General features: G+C 35.8%; 2 protein-coding genes across 4 annotated transcripts in view; both read right to left on the bottom strand.

The window, feature by feature from the left end:
* Positions 1-10347, bottom strand: part of LOC127946581 (guanine nucleotide exchange factor VAV3) — a 61610-nt gene extending 51263 nt beyond the window's left edge. Inside the window, exon 1 of one of the 2 annotated variants that reach the window (XM_052543257.1) lies at positions 9923-10347. In XM_052543257.1, coding sequence (XP_052399217.1) covers positions 9923-10126 — 204 coding nt within the window. In that variant the 5' untranslated portion in view covers positions 10127-10347. The remainder of the gene's footprint in view (positions 1-9922) is intronic. The other variant, XM_052543256.1, reaches the window with a different exon arrangement.
* A 7985-nt stretch (positions 10348-18332) lies between these two features.
* LOC127946583 (putative ferric-chelate reductase 1) lies at positions 18333-26164 on the bottom strand. Of its 2 annotated transcripts, none has more exons than XM_052543260.1 (15): positions 26066-26164; positions 25789-25969; positions 24617-24714; positions 24390-24495; positions 24085-24276; positions 23656-23757; positions 23427-23574; positions 22315-22428; positions 22106-22221; positions 21305-21391; positions 20943-21034; positions 20801-20859; positions 20576-20716; positions 20306-20331; positions 18333-20180 (listed from the first exon to the last, which is right to left on the bottom strand). In XM_052543260.1, exons 2-15 carry the CDS (start codon positions 25846-25848, stop codon positions 20091-20093), a joined length of 1431 nt encoding a protein of 476 aa, XP_052399220.1. In that variant the 5' UTR covers positions 25849-25969; positions 26066-26164; the 3' UTR covers positions 18333-20090. The 2 variants fall into 2 exon arrangements, with proteins under 2 accessions (XP_052399220.1, XP_052399219.1); XM_052543259.1 differs by lacking the exon at positions 26066-26164 and adding an exon at positions 25023-25156 and having other exon boundaries at positions 18335-20180; positions 25789-26058.
* Between the last annotated feature and the right edge of the window lie 182 nt (positions 26165-26346).

Raw genomic sequence — 26346 nt, 5'->3', positions numbered from 1 at the left:
TAAGACAAGCAAATGTTCAGCAAGCAATGGTTTACACTTGTTTGATTTCAACACATAATCAGAAAGGCACATCTCACGATTGCCCTGGAGCTTTTAAGAGTCGTGCATGGTTTGGAGGAAGCTAGACAGAAAGAGAGAGGAAGATGAATAGAGAGGCGAATGTTTAACACATGATGTGTTTGTAGTTCAGTGCTGTTTTGTGCATTACGGGTGCATTGTGGGTTTTATTGGAGAGAAGCCCTGCTCAACCAAACATGGCTTTAAGTCCTGTCCTGGAAGAAAACAGCTATTCCATCCACTACTGCACTGCTGGATCTCTGCGGGGTACTCACAAATGTTGTGTCCTATTTCTCCTAAAGGGCATACTGAGACTAAGAAGGAACATTGTAATACTGAATGTATAACATTCATTCATAATAAATAGCATGTGTGAAACAGATATGATTCTGGTTTAAAGGAGACATTGCATTAAAAAAAAAAACATATGGATTTATTTCTTACTATTTTGAAATACGAGAGAGTGTCATAATATGTAGATTATATTTTGGAATTGAGAAACATTTTATTTTGCAGTATTAAATTGCACGAGTACTGTATAGTTTTCTGCAAAACTAAATCCTGCCTAATTAAGCTGGACTTATAAATAAAAAATGTAGAAAAAGAGTATGATATGGCTCCTTAAAACTCCAAAGGCAGAGTGTTCACACTAGTAAGGCCTTTAAGATGTAGAAGCTTTAAAATAATTCACCAGAATTGATTCTAGGAATGTCTGAATCCTGGCATCCTATTAACAGCAGTGGTTCCAAAAGTACCCAAAACCCAATTCAAAAGAAATAGGAAGTCAAAGTTTCTGTAAATCAATGGCTTCAGACACTTTTACAGTGTCACATCCTGTGCAGAGTGCACCAGCTGTGAGCCGTATGCAGCCTTTTCCCCTTGGTTTAACCAAGCAGACAGCTAAACAAGCGGTCTTGTCAAAACAATGTGCTGGATGATTATTAAAAATGAGTGCAAGAGAGCACAGTGGGTAGACGGTCACCCAGAGCATCAACTTGACAGTCAACAGGGCATGCTAGCACTGAACCGTCCTCCATAAAAAATGCTTTGCTCAATACATTTATGAGCTAGATTTATCTGACATCTGCTATATGGATTGCAATGGTTTTATGAATTGTAAATGTAGTCAGTAAATGCTCTCCAAAGCCTCTTAAAAACAGTCTGATGAAATCTCCATTTAGTGCTATCAATGCTAACAACATTGGTGTGGTACATTAGTGAGGTTATGCAACATTCAGAAGTAGCAAAATGGTCTGAAATCCAAATAAAGTCTTATAACTTATGAATAAAAAATCGCATTTTAAAAGCCTGGACATGATGAATGAACGGACGGACAAACGGACAGACAGATAGACAGACAGATAGATAGACAGATAGATAGATAGATAGATAGATAGATAGATAGATAGATAGATAGATAGATAGATAGATAGATAGATAGATAGATAGATAGATAGATAGATAGATAGATAGATAGATAGATAGATAGATAGATAGATAGCATTGTCTTATAGCAGTTTAATGGTGAACAAAGCCCAAAAGTAATCAATGTTGACCTTGGATACCAGCATTCTATTGATTTTCTTTGCATATTTCTGATGCAACAACTGATTGTTCTTATTAAGTGTAGATGCTCATGGCATCACAGTGAGTAAAACAGACATGAGGGGAAGAGGATAAACACTGGCTGGTGGCTATATTGTCATCACTAGCAGATCTGTGGTGAATTGCCCTTCACAGGGCACTGCACCAAGTTAGTGCACACCATGGGAGAAATGAGCCGTCAGGACAATGTGAGAGAGCCCTGATGGTTAGACTTAGTATAAAACCATGTTTGGAATAGCACCAGCATACTACTCATAATGTTTTTGCTGCATGTGTGTACACTATGCAGATCTTCTGTATGCACAAAATAATATTCATGCAAAAATGTGTAATACAATGAATACAGTATCCCACAATGCATCATGATCATGATCCTTTCATTCTGGAGAAACATATAGTCCAAAAGCAATATTAACTGCAAAACTATATATATTAAGGCTGTTGATTTAATGCATTAATCTGATGAATTGGTTATGGAGAATGGAGAAGAATAGCGTGTTAAATGTTTAATGCAATTAACGCACCTGCCTCAGATGATAAATAAATAAATGTAATGCGACTACATTTTCGAAGCTTTTTCACAAACAAGAAAGTATTTCCATGATACTTAGTTTAAAAGTATATGCAGTGTCACTGTAAATCATATTAAGTTGCATTATAGTTTAGTAAATTACAGATCATTTACATTTCACTATAATTTTAATATAATACATGTCACTGTGAAAAATAATAATGCATCACATTTGTTTATATTTCTTATAATGCAATATAACCAAGTGTGATATGTAATCATTTTTAAGGTGACATTAAATTAGATAATACTGAAATATTTGTAATATCATATCATATAATAATCATTTATTAATGTTATTGAAAGTAAAGGAAAAATATAAATCACTTTGAAAGTGCTGACGCCTCAATGTGTCAGAGAATGCACTTTAACAGCACTCAAAACCTCAATTCTCTTCTTTTATCTCAGGAGCTACACTTCATTTCACTTTGAAATGAAATTTGATATTAGCGCAAGTGCTACAAGTGCCACTGCATTTTTACAGCTTCCGTTTATGGGCTATTTTTAACCCGACTGAGACAATATAATGCTCATTTCATTTTGTGCTGTGATGCCAATGCTCCATTGAAGGTCTAAAGTAAAGACTGCTGCACTGCTGCAGGACGTGTGCATGCATTTACGAGAGCACCGCTGATTGATCATAACATACGTGTCATCGAAAAGGCCATTTTGCCATGTGAGCACAGAGTAGGATATCACTGTTTTTACTGGCCACTTAAAAGGATGCACAATCAGACGCTACAATTTAATCTCATCATTAATGACCGTCTCTGTTCAGTTTAATGTCATCAGCGCAGATGGTAAATGCTTTTACAATGTTCAGAATACAATTCAAATCTCATAAGAGAGGCTGGGTAGGTTTTCCAAACATAATAATCATGGATTTTCTGCAACCAAAGAGCTCTGCCTGAACATGGAAATGTCTGCCTTCATTTACAAATCCTAATGCACATGTGTATCCCTTGGTGGCCAGCATATTTAGCACATTACCGTGCAAAGAAATCCATCTGTGCAGTTCACAAGATGAACTGTAAATGTGTGATCACACTGTCTATAGAGAGTATCTTTATTCCTCCTTATCCCCAACCATTTACAGTTGAGCCTGTTACCTTGGTGACAGAAGGAAAGGTCAGTCACAAAGAGAGAAAGAGAGAGAGAGAGAGAGAGAGAGAGAGGCTGGACTTACTAGACCTTGCAAAGATTTGTGCATCCTGAAAATGTGCATTAATATGCATGACATGCTGTTTCTGCAAAGTTGTATTTCTGTAGTGTGACTGCTTTCACTATTACTAATGAACATGCTTAGGGTTTGAGGATCTGAACAAACCCACAAGTCTATTTATTCAGTTATGTCATGCAACGCTGGACTATATGTGTTACTGACACAAATAAGGCCTCAGATAATATGTTTATGCACTTACCAGTATAAAACCTCACAGAACATCAGAAACCACCCTGGCAGCCGGCAATAAGCTGACAACTAGGGTTGCATGTTTTGGGAGAATAATGTAATTTTGAATGATGAGTTTTCTCTTAAAATTTTGCAGTTGACATTTGACATTTAAAAAATAATAATAAAGATAAATTATCATTATTTTACTAAATGAAAATATTAAACTGGATTAATGTAATATTAATATATAATATTAATTTGTAATATTTCACTGTAAAAGTAAAAATCAAGTGTTTAAGAAAAATAAAATAATGTTTTATGCAATAAAATTATATTAAATATAGTATTATAAAATAAAAATGTGAAACAAAATAACTTAATGTCATTTAATTTATATTACATTAAATGAATATAATATTCATATGTAATATACACAATTTCACTGTCAAATAAAAAAATCAAGTATTTGTAAAATAAATAAAATATTCAAAGCATATTTGTACAGTGCAGCTGTACAACTTCAGTAATAAAAATAAATGGCTATTTTCAAATGTTGAACATTAATCAAGCTTTCATTCTGATGAGAGCTAACGGTTTTACGGAAGCTTCTGATTTGTTGACAAATGACCATTAGTAGCTAAAATCAAAGCACATGCAGAGATACATGAGATTACTGTCAACCAAAGCACTTAGTGAGACTGAAAACACCAGAACATGTCTGCATGTAAAAGAATACTGTGCTGTGCTTCCCTATAATATTATATATAACTATATATATTATATAAGTAAACAGCAGCCTTTGTATTTTGATAATCACACTAAGTCATATCACAGTTTTGGTTTTATTTTGATTAATCATGCAGCCCACTGAAAACAACGCACTGCATATCAGAAACTGCACTGTAAGTCCTTGACAACTACTCTAACATTAACGACTTTTGCATTTGCAACCAAACTTATATTTAATTGAGAAAATGCGAATGTCTAGTACGTTACGGTACATCAAAACACAGTGGTTTGCTGGAAACCAGTGCAACCAGTCCCAGTCTGACACTGAGAATCACCAAAACAACATTGGAGGTTTAACATAACTAAAACTGATTGGAGTTTTAAATGTTCAAACACACATATGCTGCTGTGAACAGTCTCTTACCACTTCCCAAAAGGACTTTTAACAGACTGTCTATGCAGAGTACAGTACATGAGTATTATTCAAAGAGATTCTCAAAGGATCCTGCATAAACAAAATAAAGTATGTACTTGAAAAACAGCCCAGGACCTGTCACGTACAATTTTTAAATCACATCATATTACAGCAAAGAGTCAAAGACTGAGAGAGTGTTCAGACAGGAGCTTGTTGTTGGCTGTTTCACTGAAAAAAAAAGAGACAGATTTTAGCCACTGGAGGTTCTGATGTTTCACCACGGTGCAGTCAAGGGTCTTTAGAGGACATTTAGTTTCATTTCCTTCCTCCATCCCATTTCCTCATTTCCCCAGGGGGCGTCACTGCTCGGAAACTATCTGCCCAACGAGTGGGCGTCAGCATTTGTGTTTCCCCCTCCAACCTAATGATGAGACAGTGACTATCTGGCATTACAATGACAGTGTGAAATAACCGCTCAACCGGTGATTCTGCTGCAAACCAGATACACACTATGAAGGTTCCTGTACATAATATGCATTTTGTAATGTGGGTAACATTCACTGTTTGATCATGAAATCTCGTAAACTTAACTCTGAATGACATCTGTTGATATCTACATAAAGTTCTGACGTCTTGCCAAACACCTGTTGCCATTTCCTTCCACTCTTCTCAAAAGCACACGCGTTAAACGGAAGAAACCCATAAACCAACTGTCTTACTGACGCAGTGCATGAGAAAGGCGCTTGACTTTGTGGCTTCCTCAAACTTGCACTTCCACGTTTCATGTTTCAAACCTGCCCAGAAGCTTCTGTGTTGTAAACCTGTACTGTATGAAGGCCCAAGAGAAGCCCCTAACTGCTGTTTGCATTTTTTATACTGATTTTGGGGCAAATTTTCTTTAGATATATGGTTTAATATTATTTATAATTATATACATTATATAAAAAAAAACTATTCAATTAGAAAACAGTCTTTTTAAATTGTAATATTGCAATAATATTTTACCATATGACTAATGTCTCTTCATTAAAAAGTTTACAGACCCCAAACTATATATATATATATACAGTATTGTTCAAAATAATAGCAGTACAATGTGACTAACCAGAATAATCAAGGTTTTTAGTATATTTTTTATTGCTACGTGGCAAACAAGTTACCAGTAGGTTCAGTAGATTGTCAGAAAACAAACAAGACCCAGCATTCATGATATGCACGCTCTTAAGGCTGTGCAATTGGGCAATTAGTTGAAAGGGGTGTGTTCAAAAAAATAGCAGTGTCTACCTTTGACTGTACAAACTCAAAACTATTTTGTACAAACATTTTTTTTTTCTGGGATTTAGCAATCCTGTGAATCACTAAACTAATATTTAGTTGTATGACCACAGTTTTTTAAAACTGCTTGACATCTGGGTGGCATGGAGTCAACCAACTTGTGGCACCTCTCAGCTGTTATTCCACTCCATGATTCTTTAACAACATTCCACAATTCATTCACATTTCTTGGTTTTGCTTCAGAAACAGCATTTTTGATATCACCCCACAAGTTCTCAATTGGATTAAGGTCTGGAGATTGGGCTGGCCACTCCATAACATTAATTTTGTTGGTTTGGAACCAAGACTTTGCCCGTTTACTAGTGTGTTTTGGGTCATTGTCTTGTTGAAACAACCATTTCAAGGGCATGTCCTCTTCAGCATAGGGCAACATGACCTCTTCAAGTATTTTAACATATGCAAACTGATCCATGATCCCTGGTATGCGATAAATAGGCCCAACACCATAGTAGGAGAAACATGCCCATATCATGATGCTTGCACCTCCATGCTTCACTGTCTTCACTGTGTACTGTGGCTTGAATTCAGAGTTTGGGGGTCGTCTCACAAACTGCCTGTGGCCCTTGGACCCAAAAAGAACAATTTTACTCTCATCAGTCCACAAAATGTTCCTCCATTTCTCTTTAGGCCAGTTGATGTGTTCTTTGGCAAATTGTAACCTCTTCTGCACATGCCTTTTTTTAACAGAGGGACTTTGCGGGGAATTCTTGAAAATAGATTAGCTTCACACAGACGTCTTCTAACTGTCACAGTACTTACAGGTAACTCCAGACTGTCTTTGATCATCCTGGAGGTGATCATTGGCTGAGCCTTTGCCATTCTGGTTATTCTTCTATCCATTTTGATGGTTGTCTTCCGTTTTCTTCCACGTCTCTCTGGTTTTGCTCTCCATTTTAAGGCATTGGAGATCATTTTAGCTGAACAGCCTATCATTTTTTGCACCTCTTTATAGGTTTTCCCCTCTCTAATCAACTTTTTAATCAAAGTACGCTGTTCTTCTGAACAATGTCTTGAACGACCCATTTTCCTCAGCTTTCAAATGCATGTTCAACAAGTGTTGGCTTCATCCTTAAATAGGGGCCACCTGATTCACACCTGTTTCTTCACAAAATTGATGATCTCAGTGATTGAATGCCACACTGCTATTTTTTTGAACACACCCCTTTCAACTAATTCAACTAATTGCCCAATTGCACAGCCTTAAGAGCGTGCATATCATGAATGCTGGGTCTCATTTGTTTTCTGAGAATCTACTGAACCTACTGGTAACTTGTTTGCCACGTAGCAATAAAAAAAATATACGAAAAACCTTGATTATTCTGGTTAGTCACATTGTACTGCTATTATTTTGAACAATACTGTATATATATATATATATATATATATATATATATATAATAATTTATTTACAATTATTTTTAAGCAATTTAAATGCCTTTACTGATTAATTTTAAACCAATGCATTGTTGATAAATAAATGTATTAATTTATTTTAAATCACCCCAACCTATTGAAATGTTTATATATGTTTATATATATATATATATATATATATATATATATATATATATATATATATATATATATATAATATTTATATATAAATTAATAAAAAAATAGAAGAACATATTTTAAAAAGATAGATATTAAAATATATATATAAATATATTTCTTATATATTTTTATCTAAATACATATTTTTCTAAATATATATATTCATATATCTTTTATATGAATAAAAGTGTTTAGGAAGTTACAGTTTCAAGAGGACTTCCTCAAAATTGCATGTTTTTATGTTTTATGTTTGTATATGTAACTCTCAAAAAGTGTGACCCTTTTCTACACTCACAAAACACCCCCTTGACCAAACATCACACCATTACTGAAATTAATTCAAAATTGCAGGGGTGAATTTGGCATTATATTGTAATTATACAGCTATCATGAGGTGAAGGGGAAACCCAAAGGGCCTATTGGGCCCCTGGAGGTGCCCTGATGAGGGGGGGACTCCGGCTTTTAGTTTGCTCTCTTCACTGCTTTTGTCTGAGCTATTCCCCGGGGACGCCTGCGTCTGTGTCCCATGTGCTGTAATGAGTCTTTGATAAAATAGCTGCCAAAATCGTCATGAATAATTCATGCAAGGATTCAGATGCTGCCCTTAGAAATGGAAATTTCACCTTTATGCTCAAAACACTATACAGACGATTTGCTCATTTTCTGTTCCCTTTGTTTTTTTGTTTTTTTTTGCATAATGTTTATCCTCAATGGATAAAGCCCTGATGCATCTACATCAGTGCAAGTCAAAAAAGAAACTATGATACAACAAACCAAATGAAAACAAAAAGCATATAGCAAGGCGATGCCTCAAAGCCAAAATGACGTACAGTACGCTGTAATTCTGATCAGATAGGTCAAACTTGCACAGAATAGATTTGTCAGCGAACCAGTGAACCAAACAAGGTCTTTATTTTAAAAACTAAAAGCTAACTCTATTGACTTTTTGTAAACGCTTCTAGGCATCAGCTCACTCTGACTGTGCCACATTGACAAATGCAATGTGTGCTAAAAGTGCATGTGTGCCTGTCTAGGCACTAATTAGTGTGCATCCGTTTCCTTAAAAATGAAGGTGAATACTTAGAATACAGTATTGGTCATTTCTATGAAATGTCATTGATGGCAGCTTTCTCCTCATGTGAGAGGGACGTGTAATCAAGCCCAGACTTGGAGCAGATGGTGTTTGACAACACAGAATGAGAGACATTTATCAGAGGCCGCTGTTTTCAATAAAGCAGCTTCCCACAGTTACTGAAACTAATCCTGCTCTCACCTGACAGGGAACATACACGAGACTAGACTAGAAAAGCTTTTGTCTGACCCTGATCCTGACCAGAACGCTGTAGAATAATGGTTTTGTATCCAAAAGCACTTTGACCCCTTAGGTTCAAACAGTTGGACTCATTTCACACACATTTTCTTTCAAGACGTCTATAAAGACTACATAGGAAGTCAAAAATTCTCTTTAAAGGTGCATGTGCTCATTTTTGGGTTGTGTTTAGCCAGCTCCAGCACTGGCTAAAAGGATAAGGCTTACATTAAATAAACGTATTAATATTATTATTGTCATTGGTAACAGAAATGTAATTCAACTGCATGACCCAGCAGCTAACAGGGAACATTCTCTGGATGTCACTAACATTCTGCCGCAGTTATGACAAAACAATCTTCCTGTAATGTTTATAGAACATTCGCATAAAGTTATCTGGTCTTTTATAACGTTCTCAAAAGGTCAGCACAAAAACGTTATCTATACATTGCTCATGGAATATTCTTTCTTGGATGATTTAGTTGGAAGTTCGTCTAACATTTTGTGCATGGTACATATTGTTTCACAATGTTCAGAGAAACTTTTAAAAGCGTTCCTGTAATGTTATAACCAATTTTATTTTATTTTATTTTTATTTTATTTTTTTAATTTTGAATTTTGAATTATCTTTTTTTTTTAAGCTCTGTTCCTTTTTTATGGATAAAACTTTAAAATTAAGAAAATAATTGAGTTAGCATTTTAAGATTTATATCTCTCTCCATATTGTTACTGCATTGCTCATATTAACCGACAGAGGGAGAATTTAGCACACAGATAAATAACGGTACAGCATTTCTGGCATAACTTCAACTTTCTGTTGCAAAATATTGGATGTATATGTACGTAAAGTCCGCCTTTTTATATACATATATAACATATGTTTCTAAATTTGCTTTTAACCCTCTAGTTATTGAGTTTAACGTCCAGACTTATTGTAAACAGAACTTCTCTTACCTGTGACATCTGAGGTCTCAGGTTGATCTCCCTCAGGTTGATGGACTGGGGTCTCAGGTTGTTGAGGAGCTGGCACAGGAGGACCCCATCCCTCAGGGTCTGCGCCAGGTCGAACACCTGAGCGGACTCCCATGTCACCCGATGGTTCGGTGGCAAAACCTTACAATTGATCAGCCATAACGCACACTGTCTCCAATGCTCCATCCTGTCCAGTGATGCACAGTTAAAGCTTTAACACCAGTCCAAAACCGAAGCGCAAGTGGCGTCTCCTCGTCCGATGCGCATAGCAGAATCACGGGCGATCTAATGACCGGGTGGTGTTTCTCAGAGTCGGTGCACCAGCGGAGAGTGACTGATCGGTGTGCTGCTGCTCTCCTCATTCGCTTTTTTACCTCTTATGTTCGCTCACCCCTCCCCTCTGTCTATCTCTCTCTCTCTCTCTCTGTCTTCCTGCTTCAGATGTTCCGTGTATTGCGCTGCTGAACTTGACACCCGGAACAAGGCGATAGGCTTGACCTCTTATAAGACCTCTTATTTAATTATATCGTCTATATCAATACCAATATTCTCTTAACATTATATTTGAAAGCCATGTTTGTTTGTTTTGATGTTGTTGTTGTTGTTTTTCTACATTTCTAAGGCCTTTTTCGTTTACAATGTCAGAAGTAAAATGTATAGCTACTAACATTTTATTTTAGCTCTTTAGCTAGTAACCTCAAAGGTGCACTTTCTCTAGCCCTACAAGGGAGCATAGTAGTAAAATACAAGTAAGCACGCCTGTGGGTAGATAAAGGTGTAGGATACCTCATGATAAAATAACCATTGTTAATTTTTGTAAAATGTTTTTTTTTTTTTTTTTTTTTTTTTTTGACAGATTTATTAACAGCAATTACAGAACATAACCGAATCCCTTTGGACTTTTAGCAGCTAGTTTAAAAAATTTACTTGCACAGCCTTATTACACTATATTGTTTTAAAGTTCGGGGTCAGTATGACTTTTTAAATGTTTTTGAAAGAAGTCTCTAACCATGCTCACAAAGGCTGCACTTAGGCTATTTGAACAAAAATACAGTAAAACAGCAATATTGTGAGATATAACAATTCAAAATAACTGTTTTCTATTTGAATATATTCGCAAGAGTTATGTCCGTGAACATATTTTGCGTTAAACATGTTGTTTGTGAAAATCGGTGCATGAAATAAAAAGTTGCCATCCATTTTCATTAATGACTGCAGTGTTAATAATTTTAATTATGGGCAATAACTTCATCTAATTTAATAATAAAACTAACCTAATAATAATAATAATAATAGGCATAATAAGAAGAATGCAACAGGCCTAAAATAATTGGAAATGCTAAATCCTCGTAATATTGCCTATTTCTGATGCTTCTGACAATATATCTGGCCATCGTCGACACATGATACGATTCAACTCAGTACAGGGAGGTTATGGCGGTTATGGTTATGGCTTTTTTACATACAGCAGTATAGAGCGAGAGAATGAGTGTTGGCTGAAGAGAGCATTCTCCAGATAAGCAGCAGTGAAATAGGATGATGCATTGTCATGGATATCCTGTTTCTGTCTCTCTGCTCCTGTCATCATGAACCCGAGGAGGTCTATATCAACACTGCCAGCTAGGACTGTCTGCATTTTCGCTTCAGCTTCAAAAAAATACGCAAAAACTGAAAATGCATGGTCACACTTGCATTTTCAAGGCTCTGCAGCAAGTCAGATCTACAGATCTAAGACCAGTAAATGCATCATTTGAGGGTTTGAGCTTGCAGAAATAACACTCTGTTTATGTTCGAAAAATACAATATGATTTGAATTGGTATATGTTTTTGTTCCTCAAACTTTGTAGAGACACTCCTTCCACATCCAGAAGGCACCATGAGATGTTTACATGTTTTAGAAGGCCACAGTGAGCAAGGCGGTGGACCAGGGGGTCTTGAGCGTGCTGTGACAGTAAATTAAACCATCTGTCTGACATTACCAAGGTGTGTTAGAAGCCTAATTAGCTCTGTGATTCATTCTTTATTTATTTTCCTTCTGTTTTAGGGTTGACTGAGGTTATCTAATTTGGTGTGATGCAGGATACTACAGCAGACCAGATTTCCTCAGCCCACACTGTTTCACTTATCATAGGGGTTGTTTCTACCCCATTTAACACCAGTTTCTACCCCATTCTACCCCATTTAACAAAAGCTGGACTTTGTCATCAATCACATATCAATCCCCAGAGAGACTATCAGACGGAGTAATAACATGAATCGACCTTACTGTGACCGTTCCTTTATGGTAGGAGGGGCCTATCTGTAAAGCAGTGCTTTGTGATTGGCTGCAGAAGAGAAAGAGGAAGCCTGACAATGTGAGCCAGCGCAGGAAGGAAGTGGAGAATGCAGGATGTTTGGAGCCAAAGTCTATCCCTGTTTCCCTCCACAATTTTAGAGACTTGGCACAAGACAGATAGCACCCTCTGAGCTGACAGATGATCAAAGCCTCACACACTTGCCAAATGCTCAGAGGGACTCAGGCCCTGCTACATTGCTGCCATTCCAATAACTGCCATCCTTGTCATGACCTGCATTGTGTCGGTAATTTATAGCCTGACGCGGCGTGCTAATGACAATGCTTCTGGTGACATTACCTGATGACTTTGCTGGGCTCTCTGCACAAGCGTCAAGATAATATTTCACAAGCAAAGATCAAGGTTATGTCTGAAACTGAATACAAAGATTACACTGTCATTGTTTTATTTTTTTACATAACATCTATTGTTAAAAGAATATATTTTTGGTTCAGTAGAAGTTAAAGTAATAGTTCAGCCATAAATTTACATTGGTTAAAAAATTCCTCACTCTAAGGCCATTCAAGATGTAGATGAGTTTGTTTCTTCAATTTGGGGAAATTAGCATTACATCACTTGCTAATCAATGGATCCTCGGCAGTGAATGGGTGCCGTCAGAATGAAAGTCCAAACAGCTGATAAAAACATCACAATAATACACAGACACAACCCAGACATCAAGCAGTTGGCCCAGATCTGGCCCACATTTGGCCCGCATGGATTTCACGCAAGCCAGATGTGGGCCAGTTCTGGGCCGAAACTACTTGCTTTCTGGGAATCCATCAAATGTCTTGTAAAGATAAGCTTAACAATGAAATATCCTGGAATATTCCACTACAGAGCTTTTTGGAACTTTATTTGAAGTAATTAATTTCAGTACAGTTAATATTTTAATTAAACACAATTTAACAGCAAATCGTGGTTAGAGAGAAAAAGGACATGGCCTTTACTAATGTAAAGATAAAATCATTTTAGCTATAACCCTTTGTAGAAGTATTGATCCGTGTGCACCGAGTCCACTGCAGAAATCAATAACCTGGAGACCTCAGGAGGAACAAAGCCAGACATCTGATTGAGTTTCACGGTGTAGAGCTGTCAGCTGTGCAAGGACGGGGCAAAGCACTGGATGATCAACAGAGAGAAACATAAGATAGAGACAGCTGAAGTCACTAGGGTCACAAGTCTGTAATCGTGAGCCACAAGGCAATTAACTAAATAAAAGAGCTGCAATGAACACAAATGCATTTCCATTCGAAAATTGGGGTTGGGAAGGATTGTTGATGTTTTGACAATACGTCTCTCATGCGCACTAAGGCTGCATTTATTTAATGAAAAATAAAGTAAAAGCAGTAAAGTTTTGAAATATTATTACAATCTAAAATAAATGTTTAAATATAGTTTTTAAAAAATCATTTAAATACCTGTGATGCAAACTGAATCAAATCTGATTATGTGTCACGTGGTAATTCAGAACTTATTCTAATATGGTGATTTGCTTCTCAATAGATATTTAGTATTTTTATCATCAATGTTGAAATTTTGCTGATTGATCTTTTTTGTGGAAATATGTTTTTTCATGATTCTTTGATGAATAGTAAATGTAAAAAAAAGATTTGAAATATAAGTATTTTTTTTAATTTTTACGCCTGATGAACTTAATGCATCCTTGCTGAATAAAACCATTAATTTCTATAACTATTACTAGTAAATTATTATTACCATAGAAGTGCTCCTTCGACTGGTTAAGTAATATTACTTCACAAGAGCTAAATCTACCATGCTTGGCTTAAAGGGATAGTTCATGCATGTGATGCTGTTGATGCAGAAGCCAGAGTTCTGATGTAGAACATGTGCTGTGCCTTGTTTACAAGTAAAGGAATGTACATGCATACGTGATGTGGTACTCTCGTGAATGGCAGCGGAGACTGACATGGAAAAGAAGTCATTATTTTTGTTTTCTTTGCACACAAAAATTATTCTTGGATGCAATGATTTGAGGTTGTGCTATATTATGAACATAGTCATGCTATGCAACATGCATCCGAATGACCAGAGATCACAATCATGGCCTTGAATATCTTATAAAGCAGTCTTTTATATAATAAAAACATTGAAGACATAAATATTGATTTTAATGTTTGTGTCATCTTTCAAATAGAAGATATAGTCCATGGCAAAGAAGAGGAGATATCTATTCATACATGACAATGAATGTTATGGTATTTACAGTAAGACCACTGGGTGTAAACTTGCATAAGAGTGTGTGGTTTATGTGACAAGACATCATGTTTACTAACAATATCTCAGAACAGCAAGTGAAACAGTCGAAAACAGAGAGTGAAATAGAGAGAGTGAGATAGTGTGAGAGCCCGCAGTGAGGAACAATTTTAATATGCATCGACACATTTTTTTTTTTCACCCATGAATCATATGTGTGTTCTGAAAGCTGAGGCATCTCATGAATCAGGTTATGAGAGTCTGTTTTTGGTCTTGGTGTCACAGATGGCCTGCACCCAGGAGGACAGGGCGACTGGTGCCATAAGTGGTGTGACTGCGAAAAAAATGGACAAAATCAAGATTTAAAATTATTCAAAAAGAATAGCTTTATTAAAGGCACAGCAAGGTATTTTATGCAAGTATATGTAATACATATATATATAAAAACAGAAGCAATGGTGTATAAAACTAAATTAAATACATTTACATACACTTTTATCCAAAGCAACTTACAGTGCATTCAGGCTAACATTTTTTACCTAACATGTGTTCCCTGGGAATCGAACCCACAACCTTGCGCTGCGAACGCAATGCTCTACCACTTGAGCCACAGGAACTAAATAAATATAAAAATAAATTAAAAAATATAACAACAGTTAAATAACTAAAAAATAGACACTTTAAAGACACATTTATTGAAGTTGTTAATTCTTGTTAAAAGAACAAGGCAGATCAATCATTATCTTTATTCTGTGCCATATCACTCTCTTCCACCACAATATCCAAATGTTGTCTTCCTCGATCCATTTACTTCTATTACTCATTAAAACTACCCACAGTAACACTATTTTTGAGTTTCTGTTTACTGAAATGTCACATCAGAGGGCCTGAGGTCACTCTTGAACGCCCATGGAAGGAACATGTGATCTAAAAGAGAAGAAACCAGTAAAAAAATATCACTTTTTGGCCTTTTTGTGTACTTAAAACCATATTACTTCTATTTTGTCTTCAGATGTAATGATCTTAAGACCTTCTACTTCCACAGGTTATGATGGAATGGACACAGGAAGGCCGGAGATGAAGGCAGCAATGCGTGTGGCTGGAGCTCTCGCTGAACCCAGGTACCCTCAGACACATTCAGGCATCGTTAACTGACAGAAAATCTTTAACTAAAATGCAAAATTCAAACAGTGAAACTTAACTTTTTTTGGTATCAGATCCAAACTGCATTGTATCTCGTTTTCCTGAAAGGAACAGTTCACCCAAAAATGAAAATTTGTTGCAAATGTACTCACCGTCAGGCCTTCAATGATGCAAATGAGTTTGAGTTGAGTTTCTTCATCAGAACAGATTTGAAGACATTTAGAGCTAATGGATCCTCTACGGTGAATGGGTGCCATCAGAATGATAGAATTTCCTCATGCCAGCTTTCTGGACTGTGTTGAAGCAACTTAATGACCCGAACAGGAAGAACACACAAGATCTGGACGGAGCTATGATTGGTAAATGTCCTTACTCTCTCGTGAACGCTCATTTGACAGTTAGCGGAAGCTAGAGACTATGGTTTATAAAGTTTTAAATATAGATATTTTTCTTACAAAAATGCACTGATTCGCTTCATGAGGCCTTTATCAACCCCCTGGAGCTATATGGAGAACTTTTTTTTATTTTATTATGTATTTGTGCAGTTTATTGGACTCTGATTGCATTCATATGAATGAAGAAAGTCATTTACACCTGGGAACTATCCTGAACTTTATTGGCAAATCTATCTTCTCTCTCTTTTTCAGATGAGAGTCTTGGAGGAGCAGGACCTTTGGCTGTGCCTTATTGCTCAAGTTAAATTGTGAATCGGCAGACAGCTCAACTGTATCCATAAAGCCTGAGCAAATGCAGATCTGGCCAAATTCACTCTCCATCTACAGTAATGGGTTTTGAGCGATGGAGATGAACAATATTTCAGAAAAAAAAAATCTGTATTTATTGTTCTCTAATTTTAATCTCAACTGTATGTTTCCTCTGAAGCCAGAGCCGGCTTGTAGTTTTGACTGAGCTGTGAGGTGTAGAGTTTAGTGAAGTGAATTTAAATAACTTCATCTCAGCGAGAGAATATGGAGAGATAGCATCAAGTTAAAGAAACAGAAACTTATTTTGTGCAAGATGAAGTTTCAACATTCATCTCATTTGTGCACATAAGTTGCCATAAGGGGGGAAAAACAGCAATATAATAACATGACTCAAATAGGACTTTTGGCTTATTGTATAGTCTAAATTGATTAACAATTTGTATGTACTGTAGATACTTCATAAAAGGTATAAGGAACTATGATTGTCTCTTTTAGTTAGGATGAAACCTAATCTTTGAGAGGGGAGTGATTCCCCGAGTGTTAGAAAGCTGTGCCGCTCATGTCTATATATCAGCAGTAATGGAAGACACACCTAATGCTACAGACATTACATCAGAAGGAACGGCTTTCACAGAAACCACAGACACAGACAAACTCATACCGTAGTTATGAGCTTGGTTTTCAGTAAATGATTCAGTTAAAGATTTTAAATGAACTAAAGTATTTTGATGAGCCATAGAGATGAGCTTCAAAAGATAGTTCACCCCAAAATGAAATTACTGTCATCAGTGTCGTTCCAAATCTGTATGATTTTCTTTCTTCTGGTGAACACAAAAGGAGATGTAAGACAGGTTGTTCACACAGCTGTTTTGCATAAAATTAATGTCAATGGTGATCAAGAAGCATCATTAAAAAAATACCAAAAACGGATATAAATGTTCACCGTCAAATTTCATTGTCAAATCAGACAAAACAATCAGACAAGTTTGAAACTAGAAAGTCAGTTTCAGTTATTCGAACGATTCATTCAAAAAATGATCTACTGTGTATGGTTCAAAATTCAGATACAATGTCTGATTTGAAAAAATGTTGGGATGCTTAAAGGTGCTGTATTAAAGTTTTTGACTTTTAAAAATACAAAAATATGTTTGCAGATATTTATGAAACATGCTAAGTTAACATACTTATTTATCATATTTTATTTAAATGCGAGTTCAGGGCTGGAATCTCAGTCTTTGTTTTGTGAAACCCGGCCATCTCCAGTTTACCCAGATCGGCATCCCGGGTTGCCAGATTCTGGAAAACACAGCATATTTAATTTGAGTAATTGTCAAGTGCACTCATTCCTGTTGGTGTCGTCAATCTGGCAACCTGCTTGTGCACCAAGTCTGGGGATGATGGGCCGGGTGAAAATATTTTGAATTTGGACAGCAATGCAACCACTCGGTGTCAATCCTACATACAGCACCTTTAAATATGGCAAAACATGAATTTATATATATCAGATTAACATTGTGAGTATTCATATCTTTTGGGAAACACAGATTAAATACACAATAAAACAAATATGGATTTTAGGAAACTTTTTTTTAGGTACTAGGAAATACTATTCCAAAATTACTTGGTTTGGAAAAACTTCTAAGAAAGCCATTCGGTGTACTGAGCATTTCAGAAATGCTGCAGGCATAGCCTGCCCTGCTTCCGTTGAAGTGCAGAGACCCGGGGCAGTTCTGCAGCAGGCATTTCCAGATCACTGGCCCTTTATGCTAATAAACATCAGTCTCCCATAATACACGCTGCAATTCACTGCATGGTCAAGTTCAAAGCAATAAAGGGTTCAAATGAGGATCGGAAAACTCTCACAAACCACTGTAAAGATAACAAATCACCTGTAGAATATGTGATGCTTTGACGTCCTGTTCCATGCGCCAGCTTTACTCTGGTTTTTCTATCGTGTCTTATAACTTTAAGCTGGGGAGCCATGTCCCAAATATTTCAAACGCCCACTTTGTCTGACTCCTGGCCAGTCTGCTCCTCTAAATCCACCGCGCTTGGCCGCCTACCGTTTACTGAATATGCACAAAGCACATGTCTAGCATGGCCAGGATAGTTTACTCATTTTTAAGTCTCATTCGGGCTCAAATGACTGGGCCAGATGGGATTTAATCCCACTATGCGTACAATACATAATACATACACACATAACAAAAGATTGACACACACACAGTGTTACACAGACGTTGACTTTTTACGAAAATATCGTTTCAATTTATTAAATATCCGGCAATGTAACATTCAAGTCAAATCAGTTTTACTCCAAATAAACAATGGTTTCATTTAGTCGATGAAAATAACATTGACGAGAAAGTAACAAATTAACCAAGTATTTAAACATTTTACACATTCATTTAAAAGTGCATTATGAGTAGGCCTACACTATCGAAATAAAAAGTTGTGAATTCTGTTGTTTTTGTTTATTTATATTTTAAATTGTGAATCAGTGTTATTATCATAAGCTAAAACTACAGAGGTGAAGAGTGTGATATATTATGGCCGTGACTCTTCTGATTCAAAGCAAGTTGAAAGGACGGCCCCTGACCCCGACACAGTTGGCCTGTGAATCTGGCACACATCAGAGTGCTACTATTATGCTTTTTTTATGTCAGTTTCCTGTGTTCTTCTACAACTGCCCTCCACATTTACCAGCCGAACACCAGGAGGCCTGTGCTGAAACAGCAAGAACCACGAGGCACAACACTGTAAAAGATGAAAGCCAACCAGCTGACTTCACACAAGCTGCTAAATCAACACCAGAATGCCACAGCGGTGTGTCTCAGTAAGGTCCTGGATGAGGAGTGTCCAAGACTGCATGGTGAACATTAACCCTAATACTGTAGTTACGAGTTTGCTTTCTCTTCTTTGTATAATGTGGCATAAACTGGAAATACTGTTCAGAATTTAATGGGTTTACACATTCCTGGTCTTAATGCAAACAAGTAATCTTTGCATGTTCTTTTTTTGTTGTTGTTGTTGTTTAAATGTGTTTATGTAATCTTTCATCAAAGAATGTAAATATCTTTTTTGTCATACTAACGTATTAGTCCAGTTTAACTAGTTTAGTCATTCAGTTTAACTAACATCATTCATCTGTACATCTTAGTGCGTCCAATTCAGCAATTATTATTTAAAAAAGTAAACAAAATTCTTATCTCATCCCTTGAAGAGTCTGAAAATGTCCAATAAAAATAAGACTTTTGTTGCATACAAATACCTTTAATGACACTGCCATCTGGTGGTCGAGTGCTGTTGTCTTGTACACTTAAGTAACAATCATAATATAATGTGTTAATAATATACATCTAAAATTATATAAAAATATGTATTAAAATGTTAAATATATTCCATAAATGTTTTAATCAACATTTTTCAAGTATTAAAATAAAAGAAAATAAATGGCCTCTTTGATTAAATCCCAAGATAATTTCACTACTGTTCTTCCACGGTAATGAGCAATTTACAGTACAGTAATCTGTTAATGTGCCTCACTCAAAGACACAGTGATGAATTTTTAATAATAAGAAATGGCATATTTACTAAAAAGAACAAAAAAAAGAGAAATTATGGTGAGCTTATCTGAATTCCTAAATGAACACTAACACTTTTGGACAGATACCTATATACAAACTCATACAACAAAAGAGCCACAAAGTGAACCTAAAATCAGTGAGGAAGGCCAGAGAATGTTGGGGTTATTTAAGTCCTGCCGATTCCAACAAGAAGTGCTATCAAGAAGGGCAGGTTTCCCAAAATGAACAGGATAAGCAGGATTGTTTCAGGTTTCGTCTAACGAAAAACAAACACATTTTTATTTTAAAAACATGGAAATTACATGATCACATTATATATGTCTTTTGCTAAATTATCTATAGAATGAAATGGAAGCTCATATGTCTTCGTCTTAGACTTACCGATCCGAAATTGCAAATCTCAGAATCTAAAATAAAATGAAAAAAGGGTCAAACACACCAGTTATGAATTCTATAATACATTTCCAATAAATATTTCCAGTAATAATTTCAAATATATATAGGCTGAATGCACTGTAAGTTGCACTGTAATACATACATACATACATACATACATTTATACATACATACATACATACATACATACATACATATATATATATATATATATATATATATATATATATAAACTTTATGCGAATGTAGTATTACCTTTTTTCTTGGCGCGAAAGTTAAGATCTTGAAGAATATACATCAGAGCCTCCCAGGTAACAAAACCTCCCATAACTTTCAACATCCATCCATCCTCAACATATTCTTCAAACAGTGCCAGACCGGTGAAAATTGCAGCAACTAGGTCACAGAATAAAAAGAAATACTGTTTTTCTTCTGAGGAAATGTTAGACATGGATGAAGATAATAAAGTTGCTGTCGTACCTGCGAGGCCTTTGATAGCTAAAGCAATGAAGGAATGGGCCCAGCTGAAAACAAATCTCCTGCAAAGAAAACCATCAGATTAAAGTGATGCTTCCCCCTCGTTTTTGCATCTCTTATTTGGTTAGGAGATTTTTTCTCTCACTGTTCATGTTGCGGCTCACATCGGAAAGCAGCAACTATGGGTTGAATAAGACTGAGGATCATCACCAAACAGCCCAGGACAGGATGAGCCCCCTACACACAGATAAAACACTGAATTACAAGAGACACTCCACTTTAAACATCTGAAATTAACAGCATTTCAATTTAAAACCCTTTATATAGTTCTATTATATTATATATTATATTATATTAAATATTATATTAAATATTATATTAAATATTATATTATATATTATATATTCTGTCATTCCTTTTTTAACATTCTATTCATTGTCATTATATTGCTGTTCTTGCTGTCTTTAGGCAACTAGCCACCATCGTCTTTGATTTATTTGAGCTTACCCCACTCCAATCCTTTTCATAAGCAAACACCAGGATGAATGCAATAGCCGTGGCAATGACTGACAGCACCATCAGAAACACGTGGGCCTTTGGAACAAGACATAAATCATATGTAACTATTTTTAACACATTTACCCAGGTTAAACTTATTGAAGGTCTATAAGAACATAACATGATGCTTAAAAATCAAATCATGTGCATTAAAAATGAAAAAAATTTATAACAGATGAAACGCACAATTTGAATGCACATTTGCTACATCCATTGATATTGCTGATATTGTGGTCAGATTAAATTACTCAAAATGATCTGTTTATTTATAGAACAGTTCCTTATTATTGGGCTGTAATCTGATAAATGTTATATTACATGAAAAGGTAGTTAATGACAAATGATGTTCACACACCGTAACTAGCTTCTTATCTTATCTTGTTCAAAGTAATTGCACACATAATTATTACTGCAAATGACCTGATGAGCTAGATAAAACGGCCCATATGGGCAAGACTCTGGCGTTTTCTCTTATTTTGTTTATAGAAAGAAAAAATCCAGCCAAATTCATCTGTGATTTTTAAGCATAAAAGTTGGCACTAACAACACCAATGTCATGGGTTTGATTGCATACATTTAAAAAATGTATACATTGAATGCAATAAAAACCTTTGCGTAAATCTTTATGCAGTCTGAAACTGGGTTACTAAACCTGACTACAGCATATAAATGAATGGATCGGATGTGATCCTGCAGTCAGTTTGAAAGGTTTGTGCAGTGTGAAAAGTGTAAAAACAGATTGCAACTTACCATAAACCAAAAATCTTTACCACAGCAACCGTGGTCCTTGGCAACTCCCTTTAAATAGCGTGCTATGAGCATCCCTATACTGCCCGTGGTCATCCAGGAGATTAACATAAGGCAGCCTGGAACAGATCAGTATCATTAGGACCACAAGAATGCTGATATGACGCTCTAATGTTGATCTAGATGCAGTCTCTCATGATGCAGTCTCTCACCGTGGGCTTTAAGAATCGCTGGGAATTCTTCAGCACCTGTAATGACCTGGCTTGGAACCTGTAAATTAGCCTTTGTACTACTGACATATCGACTTGTGTGGATCTGGATGTTACCTACAAACGAATGAAGATTCAGTCATCATTTACTCATGCTATTCCATTTTTCTTCCAGAAAAATGCTGCTCATGTAATACAATGACTAGAGACAGTCAAGCTTTAAAAAAAACCTCCATATAATTATCGTAAGAGTCCATACTTTCAGTGCACCATATACTGTATATTACATGTCTTCTGAAACAAATCGATAGCTTTCTTGGAGGAGCAATCTAAACTGTCTCGGTTACAGATGGTTTAAAAATGAAGCAGACAGATTGTTAACAGGTACACAGAAAATGGATATCTCCCCTGTCCTTGCCTTGTTGCATGTCTCTTTTTCTATCCGCTTTTTCTTTTTTTTAAACTCTGAAAGCACCATGGAGCAACTATGGTTGTGTTAAACTCGTGCTCTGTAAATAAAATTTGCCTTGCCCTCACTTGTCCTAAGTGTGAAAAGATATGCAAAATATACAAATATCAAATATGCAAAAGAAAATCAAAGAATTTGTGAGACCAGGAGAATTTTTCTGAGGAACAGTGGCCAGTTTAGCTGTTCAGGACAATTGCATATTTTGGTAAAATAACATTTTGCAGTCACTGCAAAGTGTGTGTAAAATTTTGACCACAGCTGTATTTGACTACTATAATGACATAATTTAATATTACTATAAGAATAATTGTATTTTATGAATAAAAAAAAAGGTCACACTTTATTTTAAGGTCCAATTCTCACTATTAACTAACCATTAACTATGACTTTTGCCTCAATTAACTCCTTAATTGCTGCTTATTAATAGTTTATAATGTAGTTGTTAAGTTTAGGGTATTGGGTAGGATTATGGATGTCATGAATTATATGTACTTTATAACAACTAATAAACAGCTAATATGTTAATAATAGACATGCTAATAAGCAACTACTTATTAGTGTGAATTGGACCCTATACTAAAGTGTTACCAAAAAAAATTATCAATATGAAATTATACTAAATAACGCTACAACGCGATCCACAGACCTTGACTGGCGGAGGGTCCGGCAGCAATCATGAGGTGGTACTCGCTAGCTGACGTTGCTCTACTTCCCGTGCTAATAGCATTACGAGAAGTAAAAGAACAATTTATATTTCCATTCGTCAACGCTGTTTTGATATCAGTCACATTCACCTGTAAACATATAGAATATGTGTGAGTGATGATATCTAATTACATAACAGATGAAAATGGTGGCACACAAGAGGAATGTACCAGTGAGAGAAAAGTTGGAGCTGTTTTTCCTGTAGAAAAAGCATGTTGCACTTGGAGGTTGCCGCTGCTGTCTTTACCACAGATGTAGATGTCATCATTGCCCTAAAATACAAACAAGAAAATGTAAACTTTTTGAAACCATATGAACATAATGTCTCATTGTTCCTGGGAAAACAAAATCATATTTAGGGTTTGCGGATGTTTTTTGTGGAATGCATAATTAGTTAGTGCTGACAGAGGAAGGACTCCAGATAACACTCAACACAGGTCAGCAAATGTAGATCTCATGTTACAGCAAAAATGTAATGTGTCCGACGCCTACTTGGATGTTTATAGTGTAGAGTTCTACACAGTTCCCATTTAATGTAGGCTTGTATATTCAATATTTTTCAGACAAAACAAGGAAGAAAAGATATGCTGATATCTCACCATTTCCCGGTCATCTGAAAACCCAATGGCGAGATATCCACTGGCCTGGCCAAACATTTCAATCCTCATTTCTGATTGGGTAGATGTTGTCTGAACTGCCATGAAGTAACAACCTGTGTTGGCAGCTGGGTCACAGTTGCTGGGCTGAGTGAAGCAGACTTTGGTTTTCCCACAATCAGGATTTGATGAAACCTGAAATTAACAGAGCAATTTCTTGCTGAATATAAAACAACATACAGAGAAATACATAATTCATTTTCCTAGTTTTCATGTTTGTTTAGGTTTAAAATAAAAGCTAGACTTACAGTCGGAGTATTTGGGGTTGTAGAAGAAGTTCCTGTACCATTATATGCCACAGTAGAACTTTTGACACCAACCCAAAAGGTAGAAAAACCTTTTGCAAATGTGGCTCTGAAAAAACACCAAATGTTCCATTCCAAATCACACAGAGAAATATAAATAAAAATGAAAAATAAGTATAAGTTTCATTCAACTGATAAATGACACACTTGAGACATATTAAAAACTATACCTGAATTCTATATCGCCAAGCTGTCCAGATGTAGGGGCTGTCCATTTAGCCTGAATAGAACTTTTTTTATCGTCTGATGTGTGAGAGACTGCTCTATTCTGAATAATATAAATAATAATACAATATGAAAATGGGGGAATTTCTGATCATTTGCCTATGGTTTTTTTATAAGAACAATAAAAACGGCAACATCAATGTAATCCCATACTAGCTTATTAACAAAATGGATATGTAATAATATATAAAAATACAATTATATAAGTAGCCTCAAGTCTAAAATTTATATAAGTAGCCTCAAGTGTAACACTTTATGTAATATGGCATAATATAATATACTAGAATATATTTGTTTGTGTTTCCTCTGCACCAAACACTACAGGTATGTACATAATGTAGAAAAACTCACAGCAACTCCATTGCAGGAAAGGAGCTGCGCATTACTTGTCACAGTAAAAGTGCCGATGGGAGTAGAAGAACCGACTCGACGTGCTTGTAACATAAACCCTTCAAACTTATCTCCTGATTGGCTGCTTAAAAATACTGAGGAAGAAAAAAGTGGAACTTCCTTACATACTGTACATTTCAGATTACTGTCAATAGTGACTCAGCATAATCTGATTATAAATTATAAATCCATGTAGTATAAATACCATAAATGCATTACATTACATTTAGTATCAGTACTTTTTAAATACATTGTAGTATCAGCAGTTACTAATTTCTAAAAGTTAGTTAAACATAGTACACTGCAAAATAAACATATTTTAATGGGAACTTTTTTGTGGTAATTTATTATGTCTCATTTTTTAACATTAATGCATTAGCTAACATTAAGTAACAATATAAGCAATACGCAATACATCTATAAGTTAACAAAATAAAATCTTGTAAACTGTTTCCATTTATTTACTGACTCTAAACTTCTGCATTCTTATCGGTCATACAGGGCATTCAAGTGGTCGGATATTTTTGTAGGGAAAACTGTCTTTCTGCATACTATTCAGTATTCGTTTAATAACACAATTTTGCATAACAGTTCTATCGTTTTATACTGTAGTACAAGTTTCGTCTACATTCTAGAACTGCAACTTCATGAGGTAAAAATACATGTTATTCCCTAAACAGCTATGAAAGCTGTTTTCAAAGCAAAGTAGTTGCAGAAGCAGTCTAACCTGTGATTTGATCTCCCTCTTTAAAGGTGGTCTTGTCGGTAGTGATGCTGAACGGAGCATTGGTGCTCTGAGCGCTGTTACCCCCGTGAACAGGCGTCATAGAGTCACACGCTGCGCTGACAAGTCCGTTACCGTAACAGTGCACGACCCCGACACAGCAAAGGAGAACATACAGAAACATCTGTGGAGATTTACAAACTCACTATAAGTAGCGAAATCAATGAACAGCGACGGGGAAGCAAAGAAGGAAGACACAAAATCTTGTTAAAAAAAAAACCTTTCGAAAGAAATTCGGTGGATGCTCCTGCTACTGCTGTGGGTTTGTTTTTGCTGGTGTGTGCGCGCTCAAGCTGCTCCAGTGTAAATAGTCTTTTAATTTGTGGGCGGGGTTTACCTGAAAAGGTAAATTATGCTGTAATGCATTAGTGGGCTATCACGAGATCCCATGACTCGCAGGTACAATTTTCTTGTTCTTTTTTTTACAGTATTGTGTTAGTAGGACCGATTATGATGTTTTTTTTTTTTTTTTTTTACTTTTTTATAATTTTTTACTTCTGC

This window comes from Carassius gibelio, chromosome A24, assembly GCF_023724105.1.
Source record: "Carassius gibelio isolate Cgi1373 ecotype wild population from Czech Republic chromosome A24, carGib1.2-hapl.c, whole genome shotgun sequence".
NCBI lineage: Eukaryota > Metazoa > Chordata > Actinopteri > Cypriniformes > Cyprinidae > Carassius > Carassius gibelio.
This window is presented reverse-complemented; position numbering and strand designations above follow the sequence as displayed.